Here is a 16,579-nt window from a genome sequence, read left to right on the forward strand (position 1 = left end):
CCTGAAGCAGACATTTATGAAACAGTAACACCATCAAATGCTGAATGCTAAATAATATATATAGAGAATATGACACATATCCCTCATTTCCGGCTTTTTTTCGTTCCAGCCGCACGGGCTTTATTGTTACCACTATTCGTAGCAGTCGACGTCGCCGTCGAACCGCCTTTCTTCTCTTCCTCCTCCTTCGCCTTCTCCAACGCCCTCCTCTTCGCAGACTCCTTCTCCTTAACCTGAATCTGCTCCTCACTAAACTCCCACAGCTGTTTCGCAACCTCCTCATCATCCACTTCTTTCCTCAGAGTCTCCATCTCTCGACACTCCTTTATATACCACCCGCCATTACTACCATTCTCTCCACCGCGTCCGTATCGAGCTTCCATAGCAGCATAAAGAAAACTCTGAGCGCCTTGTTCGGGCGCTTTGAGTATTAGCCACCATACAGGCCAGGTAAGGAGATAGAGTAATAAACCCCATAGACTTCCGCCTGTGATCCAGCGACGTGTGCCCGGTGTGCGAGTATATCCCGGATCAACGATGAGGACTCGCGCGTTCATGGGTCGATCGTCGGGACGTTTGTAGGATGAAAGATGTTTCTGGAATGATTTTGCGAATATCATTAGAGCGAGTTTGGTTATGCCGTACATACTTGCTGCGTTTTGTTTTTGTTTTGGTTTCTTCTTCGCTCCTGCTTTCGATTTTGCGTGTGTCGTTGTCGTACTTTTAGTATTAGTTGTGGTGATAACACCCTCAGACCTCTTCAGATCAATCGTAGCGCCAATATAACTCGAACACGAAGCAAATATAATCCTCACATCCCTATCCGGCGGCTGCGCTCTGATAGCCGGACTCAGGATACTCAATAAATGAAAATTAGCCAAATAATTAACCTGCCACTCCTCATCCAACCCATCGCCCGTTAATTTCGGTGCTCCGAACCGACTCGGTTTTAGAGTGTTGGCGCATAGAATAATCATATCCAATCTTCGCGGCGGAGCGTTGTCGACCCATTTCGTTGCGAATTTGCGGACGGAGTGAAGAGATCGCAAATCTACTTGTTCGGCGTAGATGAGTTGGTTGTTTGTGGTTTGGCGGAGGTCTTCGATGTAGTCTACTAGAAACAGATCGGACGGTGCGTGTTGGGTGAGGAGGATGATTTGGGCGCCGCGTGAGGCGAGGTCGTGTACGATTGAGGAGCCGATGCCTGATGTGCCGCCCTATTTCTGTCAGTATCCATTGAGGGAAGATGCCGGAGAGGAGATGTACTGTAATCATCACGACTTTTGAATGCATCAATCGCTCGGAGGTGTTGCGGGCTCCGCCAAAGTAGTACTTTAGCAAGGCCACCACGGCCACCACGGCGGCCCATTTGATGGCTGTGTATGCATGGGGAATGGCAGAGAGTCCCTCTGTTATTCCGTGGGATATTAATGGGATAGGCATGGTGGTGGATGCCAGGTGAGGTCTGGCGTGTGCATGTTTGGTTGATGTTGTCTGCCTGGAATTTATCACAAGCCGAGCCGGCCAGCAACCCTAACATCCGGGCTAGCGGCGAACATCCAGCATACCTAGTTTATGCAGAAGGAAAGTACCTTGAATCATGAGATCTATGAGTATCGTATATTACATCTATAATACATAATTATCACAATCGAAATATTTTACATCAATTATAGGCCGTCGCAGTCTTATCGTTCGACTGCTCGTCAAGCGTACCCTGTACTCCGGCATGAACATGTTCTGTCGACGAAGCATCTTCTTCCATAGGAACATCAAAAGAATCTTCCTCACCTCCGACAGACTGCTCGCCGCTCACCTCAGACATAGCCAGCAATTGCTCCTCATGCATATTCTGTTTCGATAAAAGAATCTGTCGACGCCGTGAAGCATCCTTGCGTAGTTTAGCATTAGCCGAGAACTCCGTCAAGGCTCGCATCATGCGCTCTTCCACCATTCCCTTGACATGCGTGGCAAGAGTTCGGTCTGTGAATATGCCTCCCATGCGGTAGCTGAGCCACAGATACAGAATGAGCGACTTGTGCAGGCTTTCGAGTTCGTTGAGATAATCCCTGCTACCGGAGACAGGTGCTTCGAGAATCTCCAAATTCAATTCTGGAATGTCGAGTAAACGACCACTGGTATTACGGGCGACGCATTGGATGAATCCTTTAGCGGAAGCGAGCAATGCCGGGTCACGTTTACCAAGTGGCGATGCCATAAACACAAGTTGGTCCTCGATACTCATTCGGTCGCAACGGTCAAGGATCTCTGCAGCCTCCAACTGACTGCGGGCTTTGCACATGAAAAAGAGCGGATGAACTCTACTTACTGAGCAAACCCGATTGACCAAAAACTTGAAGGAAACGTCAGGCGGGAAATAGCTGGCAACGCGGTAGAACATTGCATCGGTAGGTATAACCCCTGCCGCCGTCAAAGGAGGAGGATCAAATTCCAAGGCTTGCTTGATAAAAGGTAAATCAACATCCTCAAGCGACGTTACTAATCCCACATTTTCCTCTTCCGAGTCTCTTGGATCTGTCTCGTTTGCAGCACGATACCGACCTGCACGTCCACCGATTTGTTTTATTTCAGGAATGCTAATCCTTGAGAGACCGTTCTTGCCGCCTTTTACTAAGGTCTGGAAGATGATTCGTTTGCATTTCCTGCAAAATTAGCTCTTGAATCGCATACACCTGGGATAATTAACTTACAGATTGAGACCCATACCAATGGCATCACTCGCCACCAGGAAGTCGTAATTATTATGGGGATCGTTGAACAAATTTGCCTGTTGCGTTCGAATCTCTGCCGGAAGGCCACCGTACACAATAGCAGCTCGTTTCCCTGTCGATTTCTCGATTTCATTCTTCAAAGCATGGATGTTTATCCTGGAGAAAGTAACAATGCAATCTCCCTTTCGGAGCTTACGGAGGTCACCATTGAGACTTTTCTCTTCGGCCTGCAATGGATTGAGTCTCTGGTACCGATGGATCTCTAAATTATCACCCATCAACGTTGTCAATTCTTTGATCAACGGCACTGCCCGCTCTTCACCACAAACATGTAACTCTTTTGCCCTTGCTCCCAGGAAAGCTCTCGTCCAAGCCCAGCCGCGATCCGGATCGGCAATCATTTGTATCTCGTCAATTACTCCCACATCGTAGTCTTTGTAAATGCTGACCATTTCGACGGTATTACTGATAATACGTGGTGTAGCGTCTGAAATACGGACTTCGTCGCCCGTGACTAAACTGCATGGTACTCCCTGAGTACTGAAACGAGTGTAGACTTCCTGCGCAAGTAATCTCAGCGGACCCGCATAGAAGCCAAGCTTCGCTTGTTCAAGTCTCTTCAGGGCTCTGTACGTCTTTCCGGAGTTGGTAGGACCGACGTGTAGATGGATCGTCCGTTGTTTCGAGCGTGTAAATGGATACCATTCAGCCGGATACCGAAGGTCGGTCGCCCTGGCCTGCTCTTCAGCGTGCGGATTGCCATACTTTTCCGCGAAATACATGTCATTTTTCATGGACTTCAATTCTTGCCTTATAGCTTTCAGACCACCTCTTCTGTATGCATCGAAAAGTTGTAGCCTTAAATCCACCAAACTGCCTGAGTGCGGCTTCGGCTTTTCCAATCCTTGTCGTCGTAACCGGGAAGCCTGAGTGATTCGACGGTAGAACGAGTCCCATTTCTCGAGCAACGGGTCTGAGGGAGAGAGGTCGTTTTTGAAATGTCTTAATGCTGTTTCGACCGCCGCGTCAAATTTGGCATCTACTGCCATTCGAAATCCACCGGAGAAGCCGCCGCTGGGTTTTTGAGACGTAGGCTTTAATTTGGGTCTTTCTAGTAGTGGAGTCGATGTGAATGGTCTCGTAAATGTGACGGCCGATGCATATCTAGAGCGGAATGAGCAGAATAGGCATTCGCCTGCTCGCAGTGTCCATGGCTGCTTCATGGTCGATCCATCAGTAAGTGCAAAGCAGCAAGACCTCAAAGTAGTAGAACAGGGATGAGACAGAGTAGTCTTAAAGTGTGCACTGTATTCGAGTGGATGATATTGTGAGCGCAACGATAGCAAGCTCAAATTCTTTCAAGATCAAAAAGTAAGAGCTAGGCCCGGAGCTGAGTTTATCCTGACGCTTGCCGCAGCCACTATGACAGGCGGGGCCAATCGCTGTGGGGTCTCTCACACTTCGAGTATCAACTACACTTCTCCGTGTCTTCACTTTGTACTCCTCCATGAAAGGTTGTGCAATTTGTTTCTACACTGAACTCACTACCAGCTGCAGAGAGCTGACTGCAGAAAAGTCCGCCTGTTGAGCGAGCCGGCTATTGGCCAGTTCTGTTCTATTATATACACTTGCCAACATGGCATCCTTGATTCACATTCAACGCGATAGTATGCAGCCTGACCTCACTTTGCTGTTTCAGCAGCTAATCACGTATTTATAATAGTCATATTGGGTGCGATCCGCCATGCTGCAGGAAACGATGTACGTCTTGGTTTCCCCGTTGTCTCGGCTTGCAGCTGATCTCCTCTCGCGCAGTGGAAAGTCCTCGTCGTGGACGAGAAATCGAAGAAGCTTCTTGATAATACAGTGAAGGAAGACGATATTCTGAATCAAAATGTCACAAGTGAGTAGTCTTGATCTGACTACTACGAATTACCGCTGAGTCATCGTCATGAAGATATTGAGCAGATTGAACACCGCCGGCCGCCCAACAAGGATATGGATGCGCTATATTTATTGTCCCCTCAACCGCATATCATCGATTGTCTTATGGCAGACCTAGAACGACTGCGTTATCGGAAGTACTTTGTGGTTTGGACAGCGAGTTGGTGCCCAGGAGAAGCAGATCGGATGATGCGGGATGCTGAAGCTAACTTGCATATAGTTTTGGATTCCCAACAACGCGCCAGGATGGACCGATCTCAAATGGTTCGCGATATGATTGTTTCTATGCATACCCTGAACGTCGATTTTTACCCCCGCGAATCGAGAGTCGCTATTTTCCGGGATCCGTACAGCTTTCCTATCCTCTTTCATCCTGCCTGCAACAACCTGGTACGAGAGCATTTGGGGGACCTAGCTCGAAAGGTGCGTAACCCTGTTGAACCTGGTCAAAGTTCTTGGTTGCTCAGTGGTTGCTCACAATGAACAGATAGTATCCATCTGTGTGGTTTTAGGCGAATATCCTGTTATCCGGTACTACCGACCCCAAACGCCTACTCACGAGGCCAGCGTTTTGTGCTCGCATCTAGCACGTTTCGTTCAGGACGAGATCGATAGCTATGCAAGCTCCAATCGAAATTTTCCACCGCAAAGCCCTAGGCCGCGAGGTGTGCTTTTAATAGTCGACCGGTCCATGGATCTGTTCTCTCCGTTGCTCCATGAATTCACATATCAAGCCATGGCACATGATTTATTACCAATTAAAGAAGGTGACAAGGTTACCTACAAAACAGTGATCAACGAAGGCAGCTCGAAAGAGGAGGTAACAGACATGGAGATTGGCGACCACGATCGTGTATGGATGGATTATAGACATCTTCATATGAAAGATGTGCTGGAGAAATTGGCTGAAGACTTTGCTAGATTTCGAGCGGCAAATCCACAGTTTGCAGAAGAGTGAGTCCAATCAAATGAAATGGGTAGGCAGTCTGCTGACGCATATACAGGAATGATAAAGTCACGGTCAATACTATCAAAGACATGCTAGCAGGTCTCTCTGACTTTCAAGAAGGGAAAAACGCATACACACTTCACTTGAATATGGCGCAAGAATGCATGAACTTTTTCCAAGAGCGTAACTTACTGGAGCTCAGCTCAGTCGAACAGGTTTGTCTTTCCCGAATAAAAGTGATGTCTACTTTGCTAACAGAAGGATAGAGCTTAGCTACCGGTGTGGATGAAGATTATAAGAAACCCAAGAACCTTGCTATCCAACTCGTTCGCCTTCTCGATGAACAATCAGTGGTCCCGCCTGACCGTCTGCGGCTGATTTTGATGTATCTGCTCTACCGAGATGGCTTGCTCAAAGGTGACATTCGGAAGTTGCTAGCTCATGCGAAACTCCCACCTCAAGACGGTGAAATTATCTATAATATGGACCTTTTAGGGGCCAGAGTCGAAAGGCCTTTGAAAGATACGAAACTCCCACCTCAGCCACTATTTCCGCTTAAGCAACTTGCAGCCACTGAAGAACAAGACATTAGCCTGTCGAGATTTGAACCAAATGTGAAGCGGATGCTTGAAGAACAAATAAAGGGCACTTTGGATTCTACGATATTCCCCTACACTCGCCCTCAAACAGACGCCGACAACAGCGCGCGCGATCAAATCTCTCAGTCGTCTTTGAGAAGCGCGAAGCCTACTTGGGCTCGAGCCAGAGGTTCTGGGGATCTGCCGCGCCAACGGATTCTAGTCTTCATGGCTGGCGGAGCGACATATTCCGAAGCGCGAGCATGTTATGAAGTGTCCCAGAATTCGAATAAGGATGTTTTCCTAGCCACCTCTCATATGCTGAATCCAGGATTATTTCTTCGTCAAATTGGTGACCTCAGCGTGGACAAAAGACGACTTGATATTCCAGCGGAGCGGCCCAAGCCAACCGCGCCCGCGCATCTTTTCGAAAAGGAACCACCCCCAGTACCAAAACAACCGTTACCACCTGCTAAACAACCTTCAGCTGCTGCTCACGCAGCCGCTACCACAGCCTTTGCAAATATGAATCTCAACGGACAGGCGCCACCGTCAAATGGTGGCCCTACTCCCCAACCCCCGACAGGGAAGATCAAGAAGGAGAAAAAGAAGCATCGCTTTTTCTGATGAGGATGCATGCATCTCGGTATCCAAGTTTGTTACATTATGTTTGGCTCCACTTGAACATTGCGTGCCTGGTCCCTTTAAGTTATTTTGCTCGGTGGTTGGTGGTTGTTCCTCTGGTCTACTTTTCTGATACCATTTCTCTGATGCGATTTAAGACTATCCAGCAATTCTGTGTTATAAACGAGCATATAACCGGCGTAGAAAACGGTGTTTCTTTGATTTCTATGAGAATCGTAATTGTCATAAAGATGCACATCATGAACCATAAGTAAGATTCTATAGGAAACCTGAAGACTGTTCTATATATATGTTTGTTGGTCAATTCATCCACCACCCAAATATCGCTGAATATCATCACTAGCATAAAACAACTCCCGTAACTTCTCCCCTTTCTTCTTATCCACCAACTGGCCCTGGCGAACCTGTTTTGCATTAAGTCTCTGCCGCTGTTCCTGTTGCTGTTTTCGTAAATTATTCCTTGTTGCGATAGCGTTTTCGTCTTCGGCCGTGAGCCCCAAGCCGGAAGTGTTTGCTTTCGCTTTGGGTTTGATAGGTTGGAGGATACCGGTTCGACCTTCTACGCCTAGTCCGGTACGACTATCGGGATCCCAGCCGTAGGATGTGAGATATCGGAGGCCGTGGCGGGTACGGTCGAGATGGGATGGTGGATGGGAGTGTTGAAGACAGATTTGGTGGACCATTGAAGCTTCGTGGGGTTTTATGCTTGTCGCCTCAACTGCATCGGAGTCATTATTGTTCTCTGTCGTTTGTGTAACTGGCAGATTGCATATTTCGCACATATACCCCTTAGCGATTGTGAGAGTGTCTTGCTGTGTTTCAGTTGTTTGTTGACTGTTGATCGTAGTCTTCGATGTCGTCGCAATGGGCGCAGTGGGAACATCGTCCTCCGACTCTGCTACAGGAGTCTTTTCCTGTATATTCTCATTATTTGTATCCTTTTTGTGCTTCTTAGACAGCACAATTGCCGAATATATGTCTGCAACACTGCGTGCTGATTTATTATTCAAAGGAGCAGTCGTTGTTGTCGCATGGAGATCGTCAGATGCTCGAACGAAAGGGACACGCTTTCTTTTTATTCCCGCTCCGAATATGCGTTGGTCTTCAAGCGGTACAAAGTAGTCCTCATCATCGTAATTTGGCTGCGCCATCGTTATTCCTCGCCATAAGTAATATGAATGAAAAGTGAAGGTAGTTGAAGGTTCGCGATGGTAATGCGGCTTATCTTATCGCTGTGGCGCAGGAAGCTCAGATTGCCGCCAATGATTTTTCCGCCACGCCTTCCACGGACTTGGCTTGTCAGAACTGTCAGAACAGCAAACACGTTCTTTTAAGGTCTTCACATTTACGACCTCATCCCACCATTCCGGTGGATGTGCGATCAACCATTCAACCAGACAAAATGGATGATCTCGAATCCTTGGAACTATTCTCGCTGGTCTCGCGAGTGACCACCGAACTCCAGAACCATCTCGGAATCAATGACAAAACACTAGCCGAATTCATTATCGACCAGCACCTCAAATGCAAGTCGTTTGCGGATTTTAAGAATGAACTCGACGCACTCGGGGCGGAGTTTCCGCCTAGTTTGATTGAGAGTATTGATCGGCTGGTTGTGACGATGCATCCCAAGTACAAGTCGAAGAAAGGAATGGATTCGGGCAACCGTGAAGTTGACAATGATATGGAGGCGTTAAATGCTATGGAGAAAAAAGCGCGGATTTTCAAGGGATTGGCGATTCCGGATAAAGTTCAGACTTGGGATGACGAGGAGCCGACGACTGCTGCAAAAAATGGCACTGTTACGGAGAACGATGCGCGCGCAGGTGCTATGGATGATACGTTTGCGATGTTGGAAGGTCTTGCTGGGAAGTCGAGGGAAGACCGTCATGAGTCGTCGCAAGCTACTAAGCCAAGCAGGAAACGCAGCAGAAGTCCGGATTACGGAGATTACGATTCTACCACGTATCGACGAAATAGAGATAGACGTAAGTCGACCTCTCGATCACGCAGCCCTGAACCGCGCGAGAGACACAGAAAAGATACGGATGATAGGGAGCGATATGACAGAAAGGAGAGACGGAACGGATACAAAAACGGATATGAACGCCGATCGAGGCGAGATCAAGATGATGACTATTTCCGTCGACCCCCAACCCCTGAAATAGACGATCAACCTGTTCTTCATAAGATTTATGATGGTCGCGTCACAGGCATCAAAGACTTTGGAGCATTCGTGAATCTACAAGGTGTCAGAGGAAAAGTGGATGGACTCGTGCATGTTTCGGCAATGCAAGAAGGTGCCCGTGTCAACCATCCTTCTGACCTTGTGTCCAGGGGTCAACCAGTTAAGGTCAAGGTTATTAGCATACAGGGTACGAGGATTGGACTTTCAATGAAAGAAGTCGACCAGGTTACCGGACGGGACCTGATTCCTGAAAAGCGGCTTGCTTCAGGGGCCAATATGGAGAGATTGTCTGGCTCTGATGGCAAGGATCGCTATGGAAACCTCAGTTCTGACGTCCCAGTCATCGAAGGAGATTACGACAGAAAACAGTTTAGGAACAAGAAGAGACTGACCTCTCCGGAACGATGGGAGATCAAGCAGCTCATTGCCTCGGGAGCTGTATCGGCAGCAGACTACCCCGATATTGACGAGGAATATCACGCTACTTTGGCCGGTGAAGGCGAGTTTGAGGAGGAAGAAGATATCGATATCGAGGTTCGTGACGAGGAACCGCCTTTCCTTGCTGGTCAGACGAAACAGTCATTGGAACTCTCACCCATTAGGGTTGTTAAGGCACCCGATGGATCCTTGAATCGCGCAGCCATGGCCGGTACAAACCTGGCCAAAGAACGTCGAGAACTACGACAACAAGAAGCAGCTGAAAAAGCAGCAGAGCAAGCAGCTGATATCGATCTCAATGCACAATGGGAGGATCCTATGGCTGATCCAGAACAAAGAAGATTCGCAGCTGATCTCCGCAAGGCGCCCGATGTCAAATCTGATGCCGCTGTCCCCGAATGGAAGGCGGTCACCCAGGGCAAAAACGTCTCCATGGGCAAAAGGACAAACCTCAGCATCAAAGAGCAACGAGAGAGCCTGCCTGTCTTCCAATTTAGACAGCAACTACTCGATGCTGTGCGAGATAACCAGTTCTTGATTGTTGTGGGCGAGACTGGGTCTGGAAAGACGACTCAAATGACGCAGTATCTTGCGGAGGCTGGTTATGCGAATAATGGTATCATAGGATGCACACAACCACGTCGTGTAGCTGCAATGTCTGTTGCAAAACGTGTTGCAGAAGAAGTTAATTGCAAGTTAGGTGAGGAGGTTGGGTATACCATACGTTTCGAAGATTGCACAAGCCCCAAAACGAGGATCAAATACATGACGGACGGAATGTTAGAGAGAGAGATTCTGGTTGACCCAGATCTCAAGCGATATAGCGTTTGTATTTTGGATGAGGCTCACGAGAGAACGATCTCAACAGATATCCTTTTTGGCCTGTTGAAGAAGACTGTGAAACGGCGTCCGGACTTGAAGGTCATCGTGACTTCTGCCACGCTTGATGCAGACAAGTTTTCGGAGTACTTTTTCGGATGTCCCATATTTTCGATCCCGGGTCGTACTTACCCGGTCGAGATTTTGTATAGTCGAGAGCCGGAAAGCGACTATCTGGATGCTGCTCTCGTTTCAGTCATGCAGATCCATCTTACGGAACCCCCTGGTGATATTCTGCTCTTTTTGACAGGACAGGAAGAAATCGACACAAGTTGCGAGATCCTGTATGAGCGAATGAAAGCCCTAGGTCCTAGCGTTCCTGAACTTGTTATCCTACCCGTCTATTCGGCTTTGCCCAGTGAAATGCAAAGTAGAATCTTCGAGCCGGCGCCTCCGGGTGGGCGGAAAGTGGTTATTGCTACGAATATTGCGGAAACCTCTATTACGATTGATGGTATTTATTATGTCATTGATCCTGGATTCGTCAAAGAGAGTGTCTATGATCCATCAAAGGGAATGGATGCATTAGTTGTGACGCCTATTTCTCAAGCTCAAGCGAAGCAACGAGCTGGACGAGCTGGGAGAACAGGACCTGGTAAGTGCTTTAGGTTGTATACCGAGGCAGCCTACCAATCAGAAATGCTACCGACCTCTGTTCCTGAGATTCAACGTAAAAACTTGGCACACACGATTCTCATGCTCAAGGCTATGGGAATCAACGACATATTGGGCTTCGATTTCTTCTCACCGCCTTCAGTTAACACTACACTCACGGCTCTTGAGGAATTGTACGCATTGTCAGCTTTGGATGATGAAGGTCTCTTGACCCGTTTAGGCCGGAAAATGGCAGATTTTCCTATGGAGCCTAGTTTGGCAAAAGTCCTTCTTGCCTCTGTTGATATGGGATGTTCTGAAGAGATATTGACTATTGTTGCGATGCTTTCGGTTACATCGGTTTTTTACAGACCTAAGGAGAAACAGCAGCAAGCGGACCAAAAGAAGGCCAAGTTCCATGATCCCCACGGTGATCATCTCACATTGTTGAATGTCTACAATGCTTGGAAGCAATCCAATTTCAATAATGCATGGTGCTTTGAGAACTTCATACAGGCTCGGCAAATGCGTCGTGCGCAAGATGTTAGAAAGCAGCTTGTGGGCATCATGGAACGATATCGTCATAAAATCGTTTCTTGCGGTAGGGATACCACCAAAGTACGCTTGGCCTTGTGCACAGGATTCTTTCGAAACGCAGCCCGCAAAGACCCTCAGGAAGGTTACAAAACTCTTATTGAGGGTACACCTGTGTATCTTCATCCGAATTCGGCATTGTTCGGTAAACCAGCCGAGCACGTTATCTACAATGAGTTGGTTCTTACGACTCGAGAATACATGACGACAGTCACAGCCATAGAGCCGAAATGGCTCGTGGAAGCAGCACCGACATTCTTCAAAGTGGCACCGACAGATCGTCTCTCGAAACGGAAGAAAGCTGAGCGAATTCAGCCTTTACACAACAAATTTGCTGGTCAAGACGACTGGCGACTCTCTGCACAACGGAGACAGGGTCGTGGTGGAGGTGGAGGTACTTGGGGTTAGACTTTTACTTGTATTTTAGTCATCTTGCGAATATATACCAGAAGAGTTATTGTTTTCGATTATCAGATATGAACGAGTTGTAGCAATTCCAAGCAAACTAAAGCAAACTGAGGGTTAGGGTTAAGAAACCCGAGCCTTCAAAGTGGAGCTGATAGGTACTTCACAGCCAATCATATTATCCCGAAGTTTGATAGCGCAATCAGTCCAAAATATTTTTGATGCTTCTTGATCTTTGAACATGTCTGATCCAACAACTCCCCAACCTGAACAAGCGTCTTTAGACAATCATCATGGCACCAGGATTCTCACCAGAGCATAGGAACAAGAGACGGAAAATATCTACAGATGGGAATCAGCCTCCCACTAATGGGGCGCTTGAAATCGCATCTCATAAACAGCTTCATGATTTGCTCTTTTTTCGACAGGATGCTAAATTGGATGCTCTTCGAGGTGAACTCTATTTTATCGTACTATTTGATTCGATTGCTGACGACTGCAGGCTTGAATGCATTCAAAGACTTTTTATCATCCATCCATCAAGCGGAGGTAGAAGCTGACAAGGAAAAAAAGTACCAAATTCTGAAAACATACTGCGATTCGCAGATCCCTAAACTCGAAGATGGAGTGTGTCTCAGAGATCTTCTCCAAACATGGAATTTTGCAGAAAGCTCTAATCACGAGAATATCCTTGTGATTGCCCCCTCGGTGCTCGCTCAACTCTTAAAAATCATTTCGACCAGACTTGAGTTTCGTGAATTCGGCGTCAGTCTGTGCAAGGCCTTAATGCAAAAGGAGCAATTGCGCTTGATTAACCGCAGTCTATCAGCACCGAAAATGAAGGAACATTTGATTAGTCCTTGTATACGTTTACTCACTGAGATTGTGAGTTTTGATGGTGGTGCGATTGCTCGATTGGTTTATTTGAATCGGGATATTACATACAAACGACTGGAGCATTTCCTCACTCCCAGCAGGAGTCAAGTTGAGACGATCTCGAGTACTAGCAAGAAATCGACGCTTCGCAGGAATGCGCAGCGATATGTTTTGGCGAATATACTTTTCCTTCAGGGCCCGGCAAAGGTCGACTTTATCGAGCAGCATAAAGTTATAAGAGCTCTTTTGGAGTTTATTCGACGTGATCCACGTGAGCTTGTCGTTGATATTCTCAAGACGATTGACCGAAATGTCGCTCACGACAGCTCAATTCCTCGAATCACCAAATCGAGATTCTTTAATAAATGGAACTTGGAGCGGCTAGTCACTTTATATGGATATGATAAGGATAATGAGGAGGAAGAGGAGTCAGATATTTCAATCTCAACTGAGATACATAGGATGCTGATGCAGATTTGCACTGTTTCTGAAATGGGTGTCCTCTTGCCACAGAATGGGTGGTATCCGCCGTCGAGCGATACCAGTCTTGAGATCACTCAGGATGAGAATTATATCGATCTCGGCCTAGATGCACCTTTTTATCAGGATAAATACAAGGAGACTGTCCCCGTACGAAACGGCGCATTATCCACCCTTGTTCAGGTCCTCCGTCCAGAATCCGACACACTTCAGACGGAACTTTTGCTGGAGATATTCAAAGCTGCGCCTGAACTTGTGGCTGATTTCTTCACCAAACGATTTATGTTCATGGCTGAACCAAAATCTAATCCTACCTGGCTTGGCGAGTCTGCATTCTTGTTCTCTACGGTTCAACTTCCTGTTCCGAAAAATTTTTGTGGAAAGGAAGAGAACTTTGAACTTCCTCCCCCTGTTTCGATTGCCATTGAAAACGTAATGCCTCGTCCACTCAACGCCAAGGTTTTGACAAGATGCTTTAACCAAACCAGTGACCCGATTGTGACATTATTCGCTGTTCGAATTCTCACAGCCGCCCTTCGCAAGCTCCAGGTCGTCTTGAAGGGCTTCGAAAGAAACCATGGTCGTTACCAGCCGCTTTGGGAACAAGCTGCGTCAAAGCTCACTATGGAATTCATCGAGCGCTGTTCGCCTATCAGAGATGCCATACTCACGTTCAGACGGACGGCATCCGAAGACATTCAGCAACAGGCAGCTGTGATGGAGTTGATCGCTGCGTATCATGATGTGGTTCCCTCAATCGCTACAGAAGAGAATTTCGATGTGACGCTCGTCATGGTCAAGGTTCTGGAACAGTTGGATGATTCTAACCTTTCAGAAGACGATTCGGAACCCGCGTTGAGTCTACTACAGAATACGTTACATATTGCTCATTGTTCTGCGTCGATGCGCTGGTGGCACCAACCAGGTAAGTGTTGTGTCGTACTACTTGTCAAATCTGAATGTACTGACGAGTTCCAAGCATCTTTTCCCTATTCTGCTTTCACTTGTATCTTGAAAGTGGCACTTAAGACAGGTGACGAGCCATCCACCAAGGAATTGCAGAATCTATTAGGCACTGTTTTAGTTGAGCAAGCGATTCTATCAAGCTCGACCGGGTCCTTTGATGCTTTAGTGGCTAGTTTCAAGGAATCTGACCCGGCAGAGTTGGCCGCCCCGTTACAGTTCTTGGACAACTGCCTTTGCCGCATTGCGAAAAAGCCAGTTCATTATCAGGACCTTGCTACCAACCTGCTGCAGGACAACAGCGCGCCATTGAGTCTCTTGGTTGTTGCCGTTCTGGAGCAATGGCCATTCATTCTCAAAGGTAACGACGCCGAAAGAGAACAGTCGGTAGCTAAGTGGATAGCTTTTTTGATCAAGCGATTGAAAGCGGCGGGAGAGGACAAGAAGGCTCTTAAGAATGTACGAGACGGTCTGTGTGAGCTCTCGGAGACGAAAAAGACAAAGTCCATATTCAAGAAGGCGCTTAAGGGCGGCGACGAAAAGGAAGACGCTGGTGACGACCATGATATGGAGGATGTTCAATCCCGTGAGCAACTAAAACAAAACACCACTTCTGATGCTGGACTCGAACTTCTAGACATTTTCGGTCATCTTCCGAAGGAAAGTAAAGATCACATGGGGCTGTATAAGTGGGAAAAGGAAGAAATCGATGCTGCGATCGAGCAGGGCCGTGTTAGCGATCTCTTGTTGTGTTTGCATTCTGAGCATGAGGAGATTCGACGTCAGGCATTTGCTGCCATTTCTCGTCTCATGATTAAGCTGAAGGTAAGCCGCGGCGAATTTGTTACGGCTATATCTGGTTACTAATGGAACATGCTAGGACTCGAATTATACTGAGTGGAGAGCGGTCTACCTTCTTCTAGGAGAGATACGAGAAACGGTAAATCAACTAGGCTTCGAGACTAGTCTACCTACTGTCGCTGGACAATGCGGTGTTGCTTGTCTGATGGTTCTCAACGACCCCTTGCACAAAATGTATGGCAAGGTCAATCGGTATCTTCAAAGACGGCCCTGGTGGGAGGTAGAAAAGATCCCATCATATTGGATCGACCAGATCCTGCTACATCAACCTGAAGATGACGAAGGACACTCCGATGAGGTGAATTGGCTATTGGACATGCTAGTAAATGGCCTTCAAACACCACAGGTGAGTTTTACCGACTTCCGTCAAAGATATGTCTAACGTAGTACTACAGGACCTCAACATTTACCGCCGCGCAAACGTATTCGAGCATATCCTGTCACTTTACAATGCGCCGTCCACCAATACGGCAATGAAGAAGAAAGTGCTCCATCTCCTATTCCGAGCCACACAGGTCGGTGGTGGTACGACACTGATAACCCGCGCTGCAGCTCTCAGCTGGATCCAGAGCTGCGTGGCCAGTTCCGATGCGTATGCGACTCTGTTGAAAGAATTGGCACAGGCGATTTATGAATCTAGTGATCATGAGAGAGTGGGTAATTGGAGCGGTCGGGCGATATCTGCGATAGTCGGGGGGATGAGTTGAAACTGTAATATAGTCTTACAGGAGTGAAGAGGTTTGAAAGTGACCAGTACATGACATGCATTTCTAAATGTTCGGAGGGTTCAGATATCATCCCATGGATATTTTGTTCGAGCACACACTGAACGGACAATAGCCACAGAACAATAGTCAAATTGTCAAGAACTTATGCTTCATTCCATATTTATAAGTATGAAGATAATAAATTAAAATAAATAAATAGAATAATTTCACCTGCGTGCAAATAATGAATAGTTCTTAGGTATGTGCACCCAACCGTCTTAGTCTGCCCGCCCAATCTTTCGCTCTCTCTTGCCTCTTTCTTTATTCTACCACTCCTCACCTCTTCCTCGACAGAAAACTACAACCACATCTATTCTCACTACCTATCCTTGAAATACTGCGCGCCTCGTTGTAGTGACCCCCTTTTCCCCGCTGTCGCCCGTTGCCACCTCATTCAATCTTTTGCCGAGTGGAAAAAGACCCTGCATCGATCTGACCGCCTACATCGACATATTCACATTTGGACCATCGCTTCTGAACCGACCACACCTGACACCTCGCCACGAATCTTGCGCTATTTATACAAGTTTCTCACATTCTTGACTCCTTCTTGGAGCAGTATTGCTCCAAGGATTTCGCACGAATTAGTTGCATGATTCAATCGCACCGTTGGATGAATGAATGAACGACCGAACGAAGGAACTTGATATCAAAAATCCTGCTACGCTAAACGACCACACTATTAC

The 16,579-nt window shown here is 47.2% G+C and overlaps 6 protein-coding genes across 6 annotated transcripts, besides 3 other annotated features; 3 read left to right on the top strand and 3 right to left on the bottom strand.

The window, feature by feature from the left end:
* Positions 1–83: 83 nt before the first annotated feature.
* Positions 84–1,443, bottom strand: TSTA_093780 (oxidoreductase, short chain dehydrogenase/reductase family; the record flags this gene model as incomplete). The annotated part of the gene is made up of 2 exons (XM_002479050.1): positions 84–1,217; positions 1,267–1,443. 2 exons carry the CDS (start codon positions 1,441–1,443, stop codon positions 84–86), a joined length of 1,311 nt encoding a protein of 436 aa, XP_002479095.1.
* Positions 167–230: a sequence feature (CT-rich).
* Positions 658–735: a sequence feature (T-rich).
* Positions 1,444–1,666: 223 nt separating the features above from the next.
* TSTA_093790 (mitochondrial ATP-dependent RNA helicase Suv3, putative) lies at positions 1,667–3,955 on the bottom strand (the record flags this gene model as incomplete). The annotated part of the gene is made up of 2 exons (XM_002479051.1): positions 1,667–2,663; positions 2,712–3,955. 2 exons carry the CDS (start codon positions 3,953–3,955, stop codon positions 1,667–1,669), a joined length of 2,241 nt encoding a protein of 746 aa, XP_002479096.1.
* Positions 3,956–4,368: 413 nt separating this feature from the next.
* Positions 4,369–6,830, top strand: TSTA_093800 (Sec1 family superfamily; the record flags this gene model as incomplete). The annotated part of the gene is made up of 8 exons (XM_002479052.1): positions 4,369–4,399; positions 4,456–4,493; positions 4,548–4,635; positions 4,690–4,836; positions 4,897–5,099; positions 5,164–5,630; positions 5,681–5,840; positions 5,892–6,830. The coding sequence occupies 8 exons, from the start codon at positions 4,369–4,371 to the stop codon at positions 6,828–6,830; spliced, it is 2,073 nt and encodes a 690-aa protein (XP_002479097.1).
* Positions 6,831–7,106: 276 nt separating this feature from the next.
* TSTA_093810 (G-patch domain protein, putative) lies at positions 7,107–7,999 on the bottom strand (the record flags this gene model as incomplete). Its single annotated transcript, XM_002479053.1, has 2 exons — positions 7,107–7,129; positions 7,162–7,999. 2 exons carry the CDS (start codon positions 7,997–7,999, stop codon positions 7,107–7,109), a joined length of 861 nt encoding a protein of 286 aa, XP_002479098.1.
* Positions 8,000–8,250: 251 nt separating this feature from the next.
* TSTA_093820 (RNA helicase-like splicing factor (HRH1), putative) lies at positions 8,251–11,949 on the top strand (the record flags this gene model as incomplete). Its single annotated transcript, XM_002479054.1, has 2 exons — positions 8,251–10,948; positions 10,979–11,949. The coding sequence occupies 2 exons, from the start codon at positions 8,251–8,253 to the stop codon at positions 11,947–11,949; spliced, it is 3,669 nt and encodes a 1,222-aa protein (XP_002479099.1).
* A 290-nt stretch (positions 11,950–12,239) lies between these two features.
* Positions 12,240–15,833, top strand: TSTA_093830 (ribosome biogenesis protein Urb1, putative; the record flags this gene model as incomplete). The annotated part of the gene is made up of 5 exons (XM_002479055.1): positions 12,240–12,399; positions 12,449–14,227; positions 14,282–15,090; positions 15,146–15,472; positions 15,522–15,833. The coding sequence occupies 5 exons, from the start codon at positions 12,240–12,242 to the stop codon at positions 15,831–15,833; spliced, it is 3,387 nt and encodes a 1,128-aa protein (XP_002479100.1).
* A 195-nt stretch (positions 15,834–16,028) lies between these two features.
* Positions 16,029–16,061: a sequence feature (AT_rich).
* The last annotated feature ends 518 nt before the right edge of the window (positions 16,062–16,579 follow it).

Source organism: Talaromyces stipitatus, genomic scaffold (assembly GCF_000003125.1).
Source record: "Talaromyces stipitatus ATCC 10500 scf_1105507295527 genomic scaffold, whole genome shotgun sequence".
Classification (NCBI taxonomy): Eukaryota; Fungi; Ascomycota; class Eurotiomycetes; order Eurotiales; family Trichocomaceae; genus Talaromyces; species Talaromyces stipitatus.